The 20,537-nt window shown below is 43.7% G+C and overlaps 1 protein-coding gene across 3 annotated transcripts in view; it reads left to right on the top strand.

Annotated features, from left to right (window-relative positions):
- Window positions 1-18,951, top strand: part of STON2 (stonin 2) — a 569,996-nt gene extending 551,045 nt beyond the window's left edge. For 2 of the 3 annotated variants that reach the window (XM_069208355.1, XM_069208356.1), the window contains exons 8-9: window positions 7,395-7,597; window positions 18,148-18,951. In XM_069208355.1, coding sequence (XP_069064456.1) covers window positions 7,395-7,597; window positions 18,148-18,225 — 281 coding nt within the window. In that variant the 3' untranslated portion in view covers window positions 18,226-18,951. The remainder of the gene's footprint in view (window positions 1-7,394; window positions 7,598-18,147) is intronic. The other variant, XM_069208357.1, reaches the window with a different exon arrangement.
- The last annotated feature ends 1,586 nt before the right edge of the window (window positions 18,952-20,537 follow it).

The following is a 20,537-nucleotide window of genomic DNA, read 5'->3' on the forward strand; positions in this document are numbered from 1 at the left end:
GACCCCATCTTTCAACGCCGTCAGTTTCCCACAGTTAGCAAACATATGGGTGATATCTGCCCCAAACATCCCACACCTCGGACAATGTATCCCTTCCTGACCACCCCATTTAGCTAAATGAGCTGGGGTATAATATAGATCATACAACGTCTTATAATGCTGCGCTTGTAGCGCTGAGGATAATAACATGGTACACCCAAGCTCTAGTGATTTAAGAAAGATAGTACCGGCATTCTCATATTTACCCTTCCACTTTTCACTATATTTCTCTAAGTCATTAGGCTGTTCTAACATAAGCATTGAGTAAATTAATCTTGTTGTTATATTAGGTTTTTCAATTATATCCTCCAGTAAAGGAATATTTACAAACCCATGTGCCCCCCCAGCCTTTTTACTTAAGAAATCTCTTATCTGTAAATATTTTAAAAAATCTCTCCGCTCGAGTCCAAACTGCTCTCGATGATCCTCGAATGACTTCACTCCAAGCTCATCATAAAAATCTCCTAACTTTTGTATACCTAAAAATGTCCATTTTGCAGCATACTGATCCTTGAATATTACAGGCAGGGACGGGTTATTATTTATTAAAGTATAGTAAGTAAATCTTCCAAGCCCAGTCTTTTTCCGCCATGGCCGCCAACATCCATATGCGGCCTCAAGTACCTTAAATCGTACTTTCTTGTTGTACCCAGGTTCATGAAAAACAGGAAACTTCCATTAGCTATTGGTCATGTCAACAACTTGGAAATGTGTGGACAATATTCTATCCCCGTCTCGCCTTGTTTTTCCCCCAACAATGGGCGCATATACTGAAAAGCTGCTGCAAGCTGATATAATTTCAAATTCGGAAGAGATCACCCTCCCGAGGTAAAGACATAAATTTGCCCTTCTAGATTTACCATATGCCCTTCTAGATTTACCATATGCCCATATAAATCTCATTACTAACCGATCCATCTCTTTAAACCGAGAGTTAGGAAAACTCAGTGGTATAGCTCGAAAAATATACAACAGCCTAGGGAGAAGGATCATTTAAACCATATTGCACCTTCCCATTATAGACATATGAAGATTATTCCATCTATTCAAATCCTGTTTTGCTTTAACTAATATCGGGTCCAGATTCAGATTAACAATCTCTCCTACCCTTGGGATGATATCAATACCAAGATATACTGCGTGATCTACTCTCCGAGTGTCCTGTGGCTATTAACCAACAATTGGGTTTTCTCTTTATTTAGTAGATACCCGGAGAATAATCTGAATTTACTCGTCACCTCTTCTATTTCTCTCAGTGATACATCTGGGCTAGAAGGTATAACGGCTATATCATCCGCATATGCCAGAACTTTCTTATCCCAGCCAAACCTGGAAACTGGCCGGATAGTAGAGTTCCCTTTTACCTGTCTAAGCAAAGGATCTATATAAATTGCAAATAGCAATGGAGAGCATGGGCACCCCTGTCGGGTACCCCGTTCTATTCAGATATACTCAGATTGTTCTTCCATCAGCTGTATCCGAATCCCAAGGGATCTATAGATGGCTTTTATTGCGAAAATGATTTTTTCCCAAAACCATACATTTCCAATACCTGCCACAAATAATTCCAATTCACCCTATCAAACACCTTCTCAGCACAACAGCCATAGGTTCTTTCGCCACCTCTGTAGCATCAAAAAGAGTAATGACTCTCCTGATATGTTCCGTGGTATTTCTCCCGGGGATGAACCCATGTTGATTTGATACTGCTAATTTCTCGATAACCATAGAGAGTCGAGCAGCAAAAATGTTTGAATACATTTTAAAATCGCAATTGATCAATGTGATTGGTTGGTATGAGCCCGGATTCTGTGGGGTCTTCCCTTTCTTCAAAAAGACCACTATATTGGCCAAGTCCCAAGATGGGGGAGTTTTGCTGCCATTTTGCACCTGAATAAATAATTCCATCATCAGAGGTAACAAGAGTGTTTTGAAACACTTGTAAAATTCAAGAGGTATTGCATCGGGACCAGTAGCTTTCCCCATGGAAAGATCGCTCATTGCCCTCTCTAATTCATCACTGTTAATAACTTCCTCCAGAATCGAGTGATCTTCATCTGATAATTTACTGGTATTAATAGAGTCAAAGAACTCGAACATTGCTGCTTCTGCACTTAAAGATGTCGAGATGTAAAGCTCGGTATAATATCTTTGAAATACCTCCCTAATATCATCAGTATCTACTATGATTCGTCCTTATTGATCCCTGATTTCTCTGATAACCCCAGTTGCTGCAGAGGCCAGACCTCTCCCCATAGTCATACCATTCTCTACGATTAGCAAGATATTTTTCCGCAAATTTTCTTGCTGTCACTTCATTTATTGCTGCCTTTGCAATAGCGATCTGCTCCCAAATATTATTTGTGTCTTCACCACTCTCTATAACCGAAATCAGCTGGTTCTCTACCGCTCTAAGTTTGGTATATGAGACCTTCATCGACTCCTGAGCACATCTCTGTTTCCTGTTTCCTAAGACTAAAACTCAATGTTTCCCCCCATCCTCCAACCTTTAAGGCGTCCCAGACCATCTCAAGCGAGGCTGTCCCCCGATTAAATTCTAAAAATTCCATTATCCAATTCCTCATATAAGCGCAATATACGGGGTGCTTAAGGAGCCCCCTCTCAAAACTCCATTGCCTCATCTTATGCTCAAAGCCATCCAGGTCGAGATCCAATATTAATCGGTTGTGATCTGACATAAACCGTGGGTATAATTCTATACCAGCTCACCCTAACCACTCAGGAGATGCTAAAAAATAGTCTAATCGAGCCAGCTTCACATGAGGGGATGAGTAGTATGTATACCCAGGGTCTGGTGCACACAGCTTTACCTAAGCGTCCACCAACCTAACTCCTTCTGTAGCCCTACAATAGCTTTATATACCCGAGGCTTGCGACCTTGGTATCCCTTAGATGTGACAACGAGCAAATCTTGCAGCCCATCCCAGGATCAATTGAAATTGAAATCCCCACAAAGAATATAAGGAGAGGGCCATCCTGCTAACTCCACTGCCAGAAAGTCCATTACGGCAGGTTCGTCCGTTATTACACCACATATAGAACATAAAGTGAAACGCCCTTGCCTGTAGTGACATTCCGTTACCACCCATCTTCCGTTCTTATCTGCCATCTGCCTCATGTATTTTAATCTATTACTCCGATCCAAAATCGCGACCCCTTTGGTCTTGACGCCTTGTTGAGAACAAACAATAACCCTCATACCAAGTGAGCCTAAAATCCCTTTATTATTATACTCCACATGTGTCTCCTGTAAACAATATATATCAGCCCTAAGGACTTTCAGATCTTCTGCCTTTCTCGGGGGTCGTTTAATCCACAGATATTGACTGATGCAATTTGGAGTCTCGTCATTTAGCCCTTAGCGCTTCTCTGCAAGTATAACCACTTTTTTCTTTTCTTTTTTTTCCCCTCACCCCCCTTTTGGATATCCTCTCTCTGCTTTCATCGTATCTTGAGCTTTTTTCTTCTTCTCTTTTTCTGCTCCATTAATCATAAACAATACGTTACTCCTTTCTTTTCCATTTTTTCTCAACCCTTGTGCCCGGCCACGCATTCCAGCCCCCCTTCTCAGAACCCCATCCCCCACACGTGCCCCTCCCTTCCACACCAACTTCCCCCCTGACCCCAACTCCTACCCCGACCACCCCTCAGCCCCCCCAACATCTGAGCATTCAGACCACTAATGGCCTGAATGAAGGTGACAGAATTGCCAACCGGCTACTCCCTCCCCATGACGCCACTTCCCTACGACTAACCCTCTTGCATCCCCCCCAGCTTCCAACAAGTTAATCTTTTACTAAGATCACTTATAGCTTCAATTCCATCAAGTACTCCTTTGCTTGAATTTCTGATGTGAACATCCTGACTTTACCATTAACTACTTTCTTTAATCTTGCAGGAGCCAACAGAAAAGCTTCCCCTCCCTTATCTTGGAAAGGCTTAACCAGCTGTCTTAGTCGCCATCTGCGCTCCACTGTAGCGTGGCAATAATCAGGTCGTACAAAAAAGGTCACATTCTCAGCGCAGCGGGGGGCATCCGGACGGGCCTTCTCAAATATGGCTTGCCGCAATAAGAAATTACCAAAAAAACCCATAATAGCGCTAGGAAATTTGGAATCAGGATTGCGATCCCCTCGTTTGCTCAAAGGAAATCTGTGAACTCTTTGAATCTCTGACTCCCAATTCCAGTTTGCAAGTTCTGGAAAAGCAGCACTCAATAGCTTAATCATGAATGTTCTAAAGAAAGATCGGACTTCCAATGTATCTTTTAGAACAGGGACATTTGGTACAATACACTACATGGCCTGTTTTGCATGCTATGTGTTTCCATGCATTGGAGGGTGTTGGCCACAATGCCTGGCCTGTGCTCAGGCACTGGGGCCAACCCACAGCATGCAGTCAACCTCACGCTGCACACGGTCTTTGGCTGTGCGCGGTGGAGGGTTGGCCGTAGGACCTAGCCTCTGGCGAGGTCCTGCAGTCAACCCCCTTTATGCAGACAAGCTCACACTGTGGGTCTGTGAGGTGTGTGAGTGGCTTTATGGGTGTGTGACTGGGTGTGTGTGGTTGTGCGGATTTGTAAGTGGGTGAGTGAGTGTAAGAATTGGTGTATGAATGGTGTATGAGTGGCTGTATGGGTCTTTGAGGTTGTGTTTGAGTGGTTTTGTGGGTCTGCGAGTGGGTATATGAGTGTCTGTATGGGTGTGTGAGTATTTGTGTGGGTTAAAGTGTGTGTGTGAGTGGGATATGTTTCTGTGACTGGGTGTGATACTGGTTTTGTGGGTCTGTGAATGGGTGAGTGAGTATGTGTGTGGGTCTGTGAGTGGGTGTATTACGTGGGGGAAATGCTTTTTGGGACCCTCCTTCTTCTTGGCCCCTGCTTGACGAATCACCTCAAAACCTTCCAGACAACAACTGAATTTACTGGTACACTTGTTTTGAAAACTTCATGAAGATTCATCGAATAGTGCCAAAGTTATTTGCAAAACAAAAAAGCTTTTCCTTTGGAAGCAAGGTCCTAACTATAACTACCTACCTGTGAAGCCATCTCTCAGAGAGAGATTTATGTATATATAGTTATAGATAGATATATATATAGCTCTTATGTTTTCAAAAAGCTCAGCCTTTTCTCAATGCCATCACATTTCTCGAAGAACAGAAAATGCACATCTTATGGCATCTTTTCTTTTTGACGGTCGGATGTGAACTTGGACTACCGGTAGTTATATTTCAAGGGATAATTTTGAAGCGATTGGCTGGAATGAAGGTGGAAGGAGTAATATCTCAGTAACCTCAGATGTGACGTGAGGCGAGGTGTTTTCTTTGAACAAGATTGAGATTGTAGTAATGGCATAGCAATAAGTGCCCATATCGTTTTAGTCCTGATGAAGACCCGTGTGTGAGCCCGGAATTAGCCCGAGAGCCGGAGGGGTCGAAACGTCAACAATATTGTTTTGAGCCTGGATGTATTTTCTCTTTTTTATAGTGAAGGGTGGACTTGAATGAGGATTTAATACTTCTGTATTTATCTGAATGATTCAATGAGGGAAAAGTTGAACTAGCAGGCTCCTCTTCTATGAATCTATCTGTCTATTGGATGGACTTATGGTCCTTTTCTTTACTGAATCACGTGCACTTTATTTCTTAGCACTTTCTTTTGTCCTTCTTATGTCTGTGATACAGGTTGTTTCTTATTTTTGTATGTGATTTAATCTTTTGTATATAAATAAATGATGGTTTTTCTAATCTGTTTTTATTATGCTGCATGTTAACGATAGGATGTATGTTCCAGAGTGGGCATTGTAGTCTTTTGATAAATCCTACCCAGACCCTCTTGGGTTTACAGGGATACCCTCTGTGGTTTGTAATATCATCTTATGGCAGTGGCAGGTATATGATTTTATAGATTTTTGGACTACAACCACATATATTAATCTAATGATATAGACTACATAAAGTGCATGACAATGCAGCAAGCACGATTTATTTTTTTAGGAGAATGTGCTTCCAGCTCCTTGTATCATATTGAAACATGTTAAAAAGCACATTTTAAAAATGTCTCCATTGATCATAAATACCATGTCTATGTGAGCTCTAATAATCTCAAAGTACCAAGTTTTACGGCAGAACAGGGAATATCAGTTTATCTAGGTAAATTTACTCCAAATGCTCAGCCTACTTTAGATGGTATTCACACTACTTCAATACTTAGGGGCATATTTATACTAGTTTTGCCCCGAATTTGCGTCATTTTGTTTAATGCAAATTCGGTGCAAAACTAACTCCATATTTTTACTTTGGCGCTTGAACCATCTAGCACCAAATTTATGGAGTTAAAGTCATTTTTTGGACTTGGAACCTGCTTTGCATCGATGACATGCAAAGTAGGCATTCCCGGGCAAAAAATGACTCTGTGGCCTTAGCGCCATATTTATCCCCCGGTGCCAAAATCACGCACTGGGTGAGGAGGGGTCAAATAATTGTGCAAAGCTTATGTAATGCTTGGGTCAGGGAAGGGATTAGGGGAACTGTGGGCCTATTTTCTTAGTGGAACACCTTGGAATAAACCCACAGATGCCCTCTGCAGGCCTCATGGACACCCCCACCCACACCAGAGGGACAGAAAAAATGACTCTAGGCAGGTTAGAGTCATTTTTTTTACTCTAACCTGCTTAACGTCATTTTTTGGTGGAAAACCCCCTTCTTCCATACCGCCAGCCCCACTCGACTAACGTCTTTTTTTTTACGCTAGCCTACCCTTTGCACCGGCTTGCACCATTCCATAAATATGGTGCCCAGCTGGTGCACAGAAATGGTGCAAGCCGATGCTAAACTTTTTGGTGCAAAACTGTGTTAGTGCAGTTTTGCACCATAAAGTATAAATCAGAGCCTAAATATCACTTTAGTGGGGTAGGGTTCTCAGTGCATGTCACAGGTGGTAGACCGATTGCCGTCCCTTTGTGAAAAAGAAATCTTAGATGTTGTACGGATAAACCTGTACCATTCTCACGAATTCTGTACTATTATAACGTCACACAATCCTGTGCCAATCCGGTGAGCAGATCATTGTTCATCACCTGAAAAAAACAACTTGTCTGCGAAATGTCTTCTATTAATCTAAAAATATTAAATAAAAACGAATTAAAATTAAAAAAATTGCAGGTTTGGGGAAAATCAGTTGTGTTTCTAGTACTTAGCGTTCCTGAATGCTCTGCACAATTGCCACGTTTATCTCTTGTCCTACCTTTTTGCATTTTTGTTGGTATGTTGAGTCTGTGTCACCCCGGAACCCTCATTTGAGACACCTTTCTTTCTTCCCTATCATCTGTATAAAGCTTCAGGTCACCCGCACTGCTTCTTCTGCCACCTGGAGCTGGGCTCTGACCGGGAAGTGCCTTCCAGCTTCGTAGGCCATGTGGAAGTAGAATTCGACATGCCCACGACCTCCGCATCCAAAGCCACTGTGAGGTCCATCTCTGTGGAAGACAAGACCGATGTCAGGAAATGGGTCAACTATTCGGCGCACTACAACTACAAGGTACGGTTCAAGGAGTGATTATACAAACATCCAACTCTAGGGTCCAGTGTTCACAAGCACTTAGATGGTCTATACTCCTGCAAAGTTCAGTGATAATGCTAGCAGTGTATGTGACCCAAACTGAAACCAGATATGGGATAATATACCTCCGGTTCTATTCTAAAAATGGTGGTGCACCCGGCAGAACATACATAATCGTCCCGGTGGGCGCATAATTCTGTCTAACAGGGGGAATCTGCTCGTTTTGGATTTAAACGTGCACAGCGTTGATTGGAGCATGCTCCAGTCCCTGCTGAATCAAATTCAAAATACCCATAGTTAATACGAAAATCAAAATTTTTAGCCGTGATAACTGCATTCTGCATGGTCCTGTAATCGGTGAAGTACAACAAGCACAACGTGCAGTTTGCCCCATGCTAGCCGCAGGATTGCAACATGGATATGGCTAATACAATGATCTGAGCGTTTACTGTTTATCGTGCCTCAAAGTCGTTAAACAATGCAAAGACGCCCTCTTGTGTTGTCTGTCCAGTACTACAACATGATTATTCAAAATCTGAGTGAGGACTGATAGCAGTATCCACTGCCAGGCAAGCGAAGGTGGAGACACATAAATAAGTAATTAGATAAACAAGCGACGCTTCGAACCGAAATAGGATGATAGGAAGCCGTGAAGCAAATGCTGGTCATATAACTTGAAATAAAAAATGGTAACTTGTATTTTGGTCTAGCGTGCAACGCCGTACCTGCAATTCCTCGGCGCTAGTTATATAGTTTTTTACTATTACCCATGTTAATGGCCCTCAAATGTCTTAGTGCCAGTATTTATGTGTGCGGGGCCTGAATGTCCCCGCAGATGTCCACGGCGATCATTTAACTCACTGCACCATTTACCATAGCATAATTACACTGAATTTAATTTTCTTCGGTGATATTAATGTTTTAATAATACTGACAGATAAATAATTCGTTCCATTCTCAAAGCAGTGATCTCACTCCTTGAAATCTTAGGGACCTAGCCACAAAGATAAATATACATGTGACATAATATGCACGTATGAATGTACTCCTAAACTGTAGTACATTTACTACTTTCACATGGTTAATATTTTCGAGTGTAAACGTACTACAAAGTGTAGACTTGCATGTCTTCACCCCGTGAAGCACGGGGTGAATCCAAATTAAGGATTGTAAAGTGACTACTAGTACCTTTTCACATGTAGGCAAAGGTCTCTCTCTGTCACTGTGGCATAGTTCTCCGTATAGTGAGTGTAGGTAATATTAAAAAATTTATTACATTGAAAAGAAAACTGGAAAACTATTTTTATGCTAAGTATTATTGACCATTATATTTATATATTTAATTTAAATGTAAAAAAAAAAGATATAGCACTATTGTAATTAAATATTTAATTCATTTAAATATATTACATTAATTAAAAACTTTATTAAGGTTTTTTTAAATCCCACCTAAAGTATAATTTTTATATTTATTTTTATGTACTACATAATATCAACAGTTTAATTCAATGTGAATTTATTTGTATATTTAAAAAGCTATTAAAATATTTTCTTATGAATATTTCATTTTTTATTTATTTGTAAATTTAAAAATTAAATCACATTTGTACATTTTTAAAAAGTCAAAATAAATTAATTTATTTTATCACTATTTCCTATGGGGTGTTATTTTAAATCCCTGTTTCTATTATTTGCGAGGGGAGGGTGTGCAGTACCAGTGGTCAACTATGCGTTGTGCTGGATCTACTCGTGTCTGAGTTGGAGTACTTTTACAACTGTTTTGGGACCGTTTGGCTATGATACCTATAGAGATGAAATTTGTGAATACCAATGGGCTTAGTCTTTTGTCGGTGGGTGTTAGTCCCTCCTTAAATCCCCCCATAATTTCCACCTTGAACTCCATTTACTCCTTCTTAAACCACCTCCATTTTTGGAAGGTATCCCCATTTTCCAGCCACCTCTCCCTATCCCTCACATATTTAGTACAAAAATGTAGACCGCATAGAAAAGATTAGAGAGGTGGAGGCGTAGGTTTGTGAATACCATTTTGTAGTACGTGAGTAGTACAACTGTAGATCTACTAACCATACTACAAAATACAGTTTTTGAATAGGCCACTTAATTTTCAATATTTTTGCATTAACCCTAAATAGGTTTCTCTAGTCTGGAAATGTGACAAGTGGAGAAAGGGAGGGTATGCGTTTCATTTCAAGTAAATATAACTTCTTTCAGGAAATGGGATTTTTTCTTAGACCAGACATCAATGACCCTGGCTCAGATAATTAATGCATTAAAGTACTAAGGGGCATATTTATCAAATTTTAACAAAGCGCAGTGCAGCAGGCCACCTTGTTGAGCTACTTGAAAGGGAAAGGACAGGAATGTGCTGTATTCGCAATAATATGGCACATTCCTGCTTTTTCCTTGTGTTGGGGCCCTTTCGGCTGCCTAGTGCCAACATAGGCACTCTTGCGCCATGGTGCAACGGTGCCTGAGTTGCAGATAGGATTATTTTTGTGTCTGACGGGGCACCATCCTGCACAAAAACAATCCTCTGAGGCATTTTCCTCTTTCTGTGTGTGCTGCAAAATGCAGCACACACAGAAAGATGAAAAATGAGGAGAAATAAAGATATTTCTCCTTGTTAATGCCTCATTTGGGGAGGCGTAGGCTTTTGACACATTCCCAGGTCTACCTGTAATGTAAATATGGGAAATCAACAAAATCCATAGGTGGATGCGTGGGAACACCCACGCTCCACCCATGGAACACCTCCCTGGGGCAGTGTAATGAGGAAATACCGTCAAGATCTAAATCAGGCCCTGCGTTCAACAGAAGGGAGATTGAGCACACTGCCCTACTCAAAGAATAGGCCTCACAGCTGCAGAACGGTGAATTAGTGATACTGGATAGGTAAAAAAAGATATTGATTGCCCCAAAATGAGGGCCCTAATAAACGGTGCTCTTGGGTCTGCCTCCGTGTTACACACAGCAACACAACACAGAACCAAACATACTCAAAAATAGTAGACCTATAGGCAGGTGTCACACATACAGACACAACCACATCACCCACTCCAGCTCCCTCCACCAGTCCAATCTCTCACGCACATACATGTACTGACTCACATAAGCAACAGGAAACACAACTTCACAGGTCAAGGTACTCTAGCAATGGACACACCTGGACTTAGTTGACAAGTGTAATTGTCTTGTCATTGTGGTGCCAGCATTTATTGGGCAACAAATACTAATACCAAAATGACGTTTTTGTATGTGTGCAATATGTGTCTTAAACCAGTGTGTCCCTATTCATGTGTGACACAGTCAGGTTTCCGACATATACATGTCACAGTAATTAAAAAAAGCATTACTGTGACATGTTTATGTCTGCAGTGGTAATTAATTTAAAAAAGCATTACTGTGACATGTTTATGTCTGCAGTGGTCCCAAGCACATGTGCAGTGACCAGGCAACGTACACTAGCAATGCAGGTTCCCTATCTTCGAGTTCGGCAATGGGGGGTTGTATTTTCTCCATGGTCCAGTGGCAGCAACAATGGAAGTTCTTGTCCAGTTGTGTTCAGTTGAAAACGGAAATGGAAGCAGGAGACAAGGTAAGTTTTGACCTCTCTTTGCCTCCAATTAGCCAGCTCAGGTATGGTGGTTGGACCGCCACAGTTTGCTTGGCGATAAAGCACACCCAAATCAAAATGGGGGTAAAGGTGGCTGAAGACCAGCTGGCAGACACTATTTCCAATTATGCTGTCGATGCAGGTGAAGTTTCTTGGTGGGACGGTGGAACTTGGGCGAGCTTTTGCCTATGGGACTGGCAGCATCTAAATTGGGTGGGTGGGCTGCCAAGTTGGTGAGCAGGTTTTCAGTCAGAAGACCAATGGCAGGACTGTTACCGCCAAGACCTAAATCAGACCCACATTTTGCTAATGCTCATTTCCGACTGCCTCTCGTCTGGCAGTTACCAGTGAGTCCAGCCTCAGGTCTCCAGTCTTTTGGAGTATGGCTTCTCTCTCTCTCTGGTGGAGGAGAGTCTTGTAGGCAGGGCCTGTGATGGGAAAGGAGTAGGAGTTTTTACACCTGCTCAGGTAGTACTAAAGTATTATGGTGTGCAGATGTGTCAGCATCTTGTGCAGTTTAGTCCAAGATACCTGACTGATTTTGGATTGAGGATGCCAAAATGGGTTGACTAATTGATTAATTCTCATTAAGTGATGACACCGGAACAGTTTAAAGAGTAGCTTTTTTAAGTCTACCACTTTCAAAAAGGTTTCCCCTTCCAGGCTTGTTTGGATGAGCAAGGATTGATCCTAAGAGACTTGTATTTATTTGCATTCATTTATAAGCAGTTTTGCATTGCGGGGAGAAGACCCAAAGGACATTAAAGCGATTTACAGGTGTACAATTCTGTGCATTTCAATGGGCAGATATAATCAGATATCTAATAAATACACAATAAGAACATCTATTGCAACATGAAATAATATAAATCAATATCCGGTATGAAAGACCGTTGTAGGGATTGAAAAAGACAATATATGGAGCAAGAATGATGGCAGAGTCCATCAGCCTTTCTGACATATTCTGTCAAGAAAGGTGAAAGTGTTGTGGAAACTGCCATCTTTACAGTCATTTTAAAAGTGACACAGGTTGTTCTAGTGTCTGGATGGATGGAGTTTCACACAGTGCTTAATTTGTAAATAAAAACTTTCCGGTGCCCAAAGCTCTCCTTGACACACGCGTTTGCTGCAATCAAAATTGCGAGCACAGAATACTGAGACAACGTAATCCTAAAGCCACCTCGTGCCTCTTTAATCCCTAAACGGCCACTCCCTGCCCCTTCAGCTCACTCTTTCGTCTTTCTCTTCTTCCATCTTTCCCATATGTGCCTTTTGCTCACAGAAAATGCTTGAGGCAGAAAAATAAGTGCCGGCCCTAAAAAATAAGTGCCGGTGCTCAGCACCAGAAACCATTGGCTCAAATTAAGCACCATTTCACACCCTAGATGCATATCCTGTCCGAAGCTATGCAGGAGTGGAGGATGAGCATTGTGAAGCGAGAGTCGGAGACACTACAACTTTCCACTCAGCAGCAGGAATCCCCAGGTAAAACTTTAAGGTCGGCAGATTTACCACAGACCTTGAAATTCACTATGAGGATATCTGTGGTACCGGCCCCACCAGGAAATCCAGGGGCCTTGTAATCAGCCACTGTGAGCCTCATTACAATTTACCCTGAATTCAGAGTGGGAGACATCAGTGCCAGAATTAAAGGTTCCAGGCGATATTTTCATCCCTGAATCTGGGCATTATGAGTTGAAGGCCTCAAAATGGGGAGTTCCAGGTGGGTCCACAATTTACCATATCCTTTACTACATCAAGTATCTGAATCCAGGCCCTTTATTGCTGACATTTGGCATTTGTTCTAGACTGCTGAAAAATGAAAGCCTACTCCATGGGAGTTGTCAGAAAAATAAAATACCCCATTGGATCCCTATCTCTAACGTACTGTGGGTTTGAATGAGGCAAGCAAGCCCGGCACTTGTTCAGTTGCTTCCTTGAGGGATTCTGAAAACAATATCTGTGAATAATGCTTTGCATCTCAATTCTAAATTAATTTGTCCATCCATCCCTTTTTCTATCTATTCATCCGTCCTTCTCTTAATCCATCTATCCCTCTATCCATCCATCCATCGTCCATCTGAACATCATCCTTCCATACTCTATACATCCTTACCTCTATTTATCCATCATTATTCCTTTCTCCGCTCATCCTCTTCTGCATCCATCCATCTCTACTTACCATTATCCATTGATCCATCTATCCATCCATTCATCAAACCACGCTCCTTTCATCTATATTTCCATCCATCATTCCATCTTCCCCTTTCCCTTTCCTGTTTATATATCATGCTTTCTTGTTTTGTTTATTCCTCTACCCGACATACTGTTTTCTTGCAGTTATATCTTTGTTTGGAGACAGGTGTCTCCGATCAAAGTCACCGGAGCCACAAACAAAACTTTAAAGGTTTGAAATTACACACAGTGACCAGTGGAAGTCCATCCCAACCCCACCAACCCCAGCTCAACCTTCCACGGTGGGGGAGGTTCATGGAACTCCGGGTAGATTCACTTTTTGTTTGTCTTACTGGATGTGTCTTCATACATGGTCAAAGCTGCCAATTTATCAGTGAACATATGCGTGACATTTTTATATTTATGGAGTGCCTAGGTGTGACATTTACATGCATCATGGGTGACATTTCGAGTGACACTGATCACAAGCAGTGCATTGCAGTACTTGTCTTGAGCACCGACCAGACCCGTGATCTCATTTATGTGGGCCAGTATGTGGGCGGCATGCATGTGTTGGCCAGCCTAACTGGGGCGATGGACTAAAAAGTGCCACATGTGTCAGTCTGCCTCTGGCCAATCAGACCCTGTCCAGTCACTATGGGGCAGGCTCCTTGACGGAAAAACAACAGCAGCCAAAATGCTGCACCCCAGTGTTATGTTATGGGCCCTAGGCCCACATGCTGGACAATTAAGACACAGACACGGATGGTAACTGTACTCAACGAGCCTCGAGCACATGCACTCCTGCTCTTTTATTTGCAAGGTCACCTGACTGGTGACCCCTGTGCTGGATGGGTGTGGGATGGGTGTTAATGTCTAGCCCCCAAGGAGTGGCTGTGTGACAAAATACTAGAATGTGCCCAGCAGGACACTAAATTCCTCCTTACATTTCTCCCAAACTTTAATAAAAATAAAAACAAGTCCAACCTGCAAGAATAAAACAAAACACACAAGACACCAACTAAGTCTCTCAGCCTCGAGTGGCAGTCCACAAGAAGGGAGTGGACAGGTGCTGCTGGGAGCACCTGGGCATCTCTGCACTGGTTTAACCAGCTACTGCTGGGCACAAACACTGGGCAGATGGAGTCCAGATGCGTCAACAGCCAGTTGGTGGGGTCAGTGTCCATTCTCGCACTGTTGGTCAGTCCTACGTGCTCTTGAGGAGATGCGGTTGGTGTCAAAACAGTTTAAACTTGGTGCATCACGAGCATTGGCGGAGTCCGCTGCAAAGATTTCCAGTGAAGCATCCTGACTCTATGATGGCCAATCCTGCGAAGACTGGGAAGACTTCTGCAATGATTTGATGCCCTGCTCTGAAACTCTGGTGCGGCCTAGTACCTTGTTGGTGGAGCAGTTTCCAGACCACTTCTCGTTTAAGGATTCCCTCACTCAAGGATTTCATTAAGACCCTTTTCCCTGTATTGCCCCGGGATCACATGGGCTGTGCTGGGCTGCTTGTGGGCCATCTGCAGACCACTGCAGGCTCTCCGACAGGAGCCACAGTCTAGTCATTTGTGCATCCACTAAGGGTGGGTGTCTCATTATCTGTGTGCTCTTTGCCAGCAGGACTCAGGTGCACATGGGGCCAAACAGATAGTCTTTAGAGAATTGGACTCCCACGTTGCGAGGGGTGCCTTGGTGGTCTCTTTATGTTTGCGGAGTAATGCTCCACCCTGGTGATGAGGTGCTCCTTCATTGGATCAGATGATGCATGTGACAATGACGGTGTTTCTCATTAGATTACCTGGGCAACAGATGGTGAGGTCTTGCTGAAGTGAGGGTGACTGGGGGAACTTCGCAGCCACGTGACTCGTCGCATAGTTAGTGCAGACTTTATTCTTCGGCATGTGTGGTTGCTAGTACTTAAGCCATCTGCTTCAAGCTGCCGTGACATGTGGCTGGATGGTCGCACCGTGAAGCATGGGGCAGGTATGCTGTTCACACATGCAGGCAGCTTACGTTCGGTACCCCTGTTGGGCTGTCTCCAGTGAAGTCACTGCACCCCGTTGGCTGGCTTGTGCTGATAGGTGTACAGGTACTGGTACTAGTCCTCCATTTTTACACCCTGTGATCTTTTGCCCTTGCACAATTGTGGTAGTCAGGTCTTTCAGTGTGACAGGTCTTGTCACACTCTTCTCTTTCTTCCTCGGATCTTCCTTGTGATGTGGCATCCTGCCACGCTTCTCGCCTGTTCTTTTCACCTTCTGCAAGGTGGCATCAGGCCATGTTTCGTCCGTTCTGCTCAATGGGACCTCCTGCTAGCCCTGTCCTGTCCGTAGGACTGCCCATCTTCTCCTATCTTGGTCCACTCGCAGGTCCTGTCTGTGGGACTGGGCATCTTCTCGTATGTGCGACAGCCATTTTGTGGACAGCGGTGCAGGTAGGTTCACTTTGATCGATCCAGTCTGCAGCCTCTTCCATACCTTTTTTTTCCAGACAAGGCATTCAGGGTGTGACTCATGATCTCTGTGGGAAACGAAAGTCTCCTTTCATTTGCAGTGGTGGCAGATTGCCAATCAGAGATTTACGACCCTCCTCATGCCTGAATTGGTTCTCAATCTTTAGGCATTGTGAGGGAACTCCCTGAATAGTCTTGGCCCACTGCGGGACAGTGTTGGGGCAGTTAGGATTTAGATGCTCTCTTTGTTCATTCAGGCCACGCTAGAGGTCTTCTCCCCCCTCTTGTCTCTGGGGAGCACTGGGCATTAGCAGCATTTCTATTGCTGGCTGGCAACCAGGCTCTTACTCTAACTGGAATTGTCTCTTCAAAGGTGGTCCTCAGCTGGCTCCTTGTTTGTCTGTGTCTACTCTTGCAGTGCTGGCCCCCACGAGAGAGAGAGGTAGACAGCTTCTATTTTCTTGCCAGTAGACAGTCACTATGGGCCTCGCCGTGCCTGGCTTCCCTTCTCCCTGGCTGGGGTGTATCACCCCTCACAAGGCCACAGGGACGGATGCAGAAGGGGGATATGGGTGCACTCAGAACAGTTTAGCATTGCCCCTCCAACTGCCGGCAGACGGCTCATGCAGCAGGATGCCTCTCGTTGGGCCGCAGCACCTGCTTATGCCGGCATACCCCACTCCTGAATCGAGTGAGTGACGATGAGGGCAGGAAAGTATTCACGGCAGGGCTGTTGCTCCGCATTCACATTGCCCTCAGGTTCCCCAAGCTGGAGCTGTCGCAGGTCATCACTCCTGCCGGCTGGGTTTCAGACCTGTCAGATAACAGCAGGTGGCAGCCACTTTGTGCCAGGCTTGTTCCTGGGCTTTGCCTCACTTTGAGGTGCCACGTCCACCTGACATCTACAGCCTGCCAATGGCCCTACATGGCATCTTTGCATTTCTCGCCCAGTCACCCAGCCATGCAGCAGGTGTACAGCAGTGGTACATATGGGACATAAGAGATGAGTAGTCTCCGTTCTCTCCTCTTCTCCTGCCATGCCAAGGGTCACCCTCTTCTTGGGGTGGCATACCCACTTCCACAGGAGGGCAGCAGTACTTATGGAGCTATATCTCCTCCTCCTTCACGGCAGTTGAGGCACTAAGTGGCACAGCATGTGGGGTCAGACCCCTCGGCGCCAATGTTATATTGTGCACCCTGGGCCCACATCCTGGACAGTGAAGACACAGACATGGGTGGTAACTGTACTCAACTAGCTTCGAGCACATGCACTCTGTTATTTACAGGGCCACCTGATTGGTGAAACCTGTGCTGGATGGGTGTGAGGTGGCTGTTAAGGTACAGCCCTCAAGGAGTGGCTGTGTGATGAAATACTAGAATGTGTCCAGCAGGACTCTACACCCATATATATATGCTGGGTTGCGAGCATATTCTGTCTCTTGGTCTGTATTAATTGTTTGATAACAACTGTGGCAGACCACATAGTTCACTCAGCGTCAGTTTGGTGATGATATTTGCACAGAGGTTGTGATCAGAGTCAGTGAGTTAAATAAGTGTTAAAATTTAACAAGTACAGAATCACCCTCCATCCTAATGCTGTGCAACTAACCTCCTAGATAGTACAACAACTGCTGGGTGGCCTGCCAGGGATTAATATGTAGAATCAATCCATCAACAATAACACCTGAATCTGGACAATCATTCTATTTTTATCTTATGTTATTTATGATCAGTTGAACTCCAGCTCTCTCTTACAGATAGTGGGAACAGGTTTATACATCATCATAGTTTATAATACACTGTATGTTCATTACATAATACACACACATATATTTACACACCACTACATTATAAGAAAAATGCAGACACACTTTTGGCAAATTTAAAAAACAAAAATGAGGTGCACAGTGCTCAAAGTCTTTTTTATGATTTTGGTGGTCTAGTCCATCTATTGTTATGTGTGTCGACCCGAGGTAGTCCAAAAATGATTTGATGAATTGATTGATGGATGGATGGATGTGTGGGTAGATAGTTGAGCAGAACTGGGTGTACTAAGGAAATAAAATTATTGCAGGTGGCTATAAGGGTAGACACATGGATAGATGGATGCAAATGGATTCTGCTGCGATGACTAGCATAATTATAACATGAGGTCAGGCGTGAATGATGACCCTATTGCAGCATACCAGATTGTAAAGAGATCTGTATTAGAAATCAGAGTGACTCTTCTGCCTGTTCATTGCTTACCATTTTGACTTTTAGGTGGAGATCGAGCAGAAGAAAAGCTTGGACCTTGAGGTTGACGATGTCGACAATCCTAAGGAGTGTGCCATGCAGTAGTTACGAAGCACTGAAGAACATGGGTGCCTTTGCTGTACGAATGGAGTAGTCTGCCACAAAATCAGATCTGGGGATTTTCTCATTGACTTCTAACTGAAGCCTGGACACATAAATTGCTGAGGTGAATCCCGATTCTGGGATTCAGGGCAGGCAATGAATTTGTGTGCCTGCTCGATCGTACCTGCGGTGCGAAATTATGGTCTGTGGCGGTGAAGTCTATTTTCCCTTCCTTGGACACTCCTGATATCCTGTTCCTAGACTTCCCTCCTTCCATGTTCCTCTCTTGTGCCCTACACCTCAACAAGAGGCAGGACTGGCCTTGTAGAAAGCTTAGAAACCTCCTCGAGGTCTAGCAGACAGTAAAGAAGGCTGTGACATGAATTTAAGATGTCGTAAGACAGTCTCTGCCCTTACACACATATTGTTCCCTTCAAAAACATACATCTGCAGAATGATGAGTAGATAACAAACAGTGATTCATCTACCAGTCCTCCTTAGATGATCCCATGTCATCTCAACCACTGGAAGCACTGGACATCCCAAAGCCCCATGCATTGTAAGCCACACAGGTACAGAAATTCCTATGGAGTTTGAGACCCAAGAAGAATAAAAGGTGTCATATTGCTCTTTATGGATATTAAAAGTAGTGCATGCATTATGATAATCTACACACTACTAGAGGTGGGTGAAACATTTACCACAACATTAAAGAACTCAGAATCTTTACCCTTTTTATCTGTCGAGTCAATTCCAACAAAAAATTGTTTCCTGCAAATTGTTTTTATTCCTGGTGATTTTTCTTTATGGAGCAGGCAACATGGAAACCCATGTACATTTCCAACTTATTAGAAACCCCCAATTTTAAAATTCCAAAATAACCTTGGGAATATTTTTTTATCACTTGACCCAACGTTTTTGAAACCCCTACGTACATTGCATAACTTTTTAGAATTTGTTGCTGTTTAAGGGTCTTGCTTATCAGATCTATTTAGAAATTTTTAAAAATGCAATTTTTCCTATTAACTTCTTAATACTTTTCTAAATGTGGTAAAGATTGTCTTTATTTATTATAAGGCTAAAGAAGTAATTTCAGAGTTTTGCACAAAAATGGGCTACTCTGTTGAAATCTTGCCCAAAGCCTTATCACCCGCTGCTCAGGGCTATACCAGTTGCTAATGGCCCTGAACCTGAGTTTAAGGCCTAAGCTGCAGGTGAGGGCCTATAAGGAGGAAGAGGGCCTTTAACACCTGATAAGGCATAAGGCAAAAGAACTATAAGGCAATTAGAGAATTCTACCCACTGTGGATAGAATGTTCTATATTGAAAGTAAGGCATACAAAGACAGATATGGGAATGTTGTAGTAAGAGGCTTATACAAGCCATTATTCACCCCCAAACCACTTCAGTGGAACTCACAACATTCCAATATTCACTTTTTCTAACTTTCAGTCTATAGCAACTACATCACAACTACATTACATTTTCCACACCATCTTCCTAGGGTGTGCATGTGTTCTGAATTTCCCTACAATGTGCTGAATGGGTTGTTCAGATTTTCATGGAGAACATGTATTTTGTACCATAAACGTAATTTGGAGGGTTTCCTCCATTTTATTTACTTACAATTTCATGGAGGTAGTTTGGGATAAGAAATTGGAAATGAGCTGTGATATGTATGTTACCAGGCATGGGTAGTTATGTTAGCAGTGTGTGCTTTATTAAGTACACCAGTCATTATTAATGTTGCAGGGTACTCAGATAAATATACTGATAATGCACTGATTTGCTTGAATGATACCACTCAGACATGTGCCTCCCAAGAATGACATTAAGGCCCTCATTCTGACCCTGGCGGTCTTTGACCGCCAGGGCGGAGGACCGCGGGAGCACCGCCGACAAGCCGGCGGTGCTTCAATGGGGATTCCGACCGCGGCGGTAAAGCCGCGGTCGGACCGGCACCACTGGCGGGGTCCCGCCAGTGTACCGCGGCCCCATTGAATCCTCCGCGGCGGCGCAGCTTGCTGCACCGCCGCGGGGATTCTGACCCCCCCTACCGCCATCCAGATCCCGGCGGTCGGACCGCCGAGATCCGGATGGCGGTAGGGGGGGTCGCGGGGCCCCTGGGGGCCCCTGCAGTGCCCATGCCACTGGCATGGGCATTGCAGGGGCCCCCGTAAGAGGGCCCCTAAATGTATTTCACTGTCTGCTGCGCAGACAGTGAAATACGCGACGGGTGCAACTGCACCCGTCGCACAGCTTCCACTCCGCCGGCTCGATTCCGAGCCGGCTTCATCGTGGAAGCCTCTTTCCCG

The sequence above is a fragment of the Pleurodeles waltl genome, chromosome 9 (genome assembly GCF_031143425.1).
Source record: "Pleurodeles waltl isolate 20211129_DDA chromosome 9, aPleWal1.hap1.20221129, whole genome shotgun sequence".
Taxonomy (NCBI): domain Eukaryota; kingdom Metazoa; phylum Chordata; class Amphibia; order Caudata; family Salamandridae; genus Pleurodeles; species Pleurodeles waltl.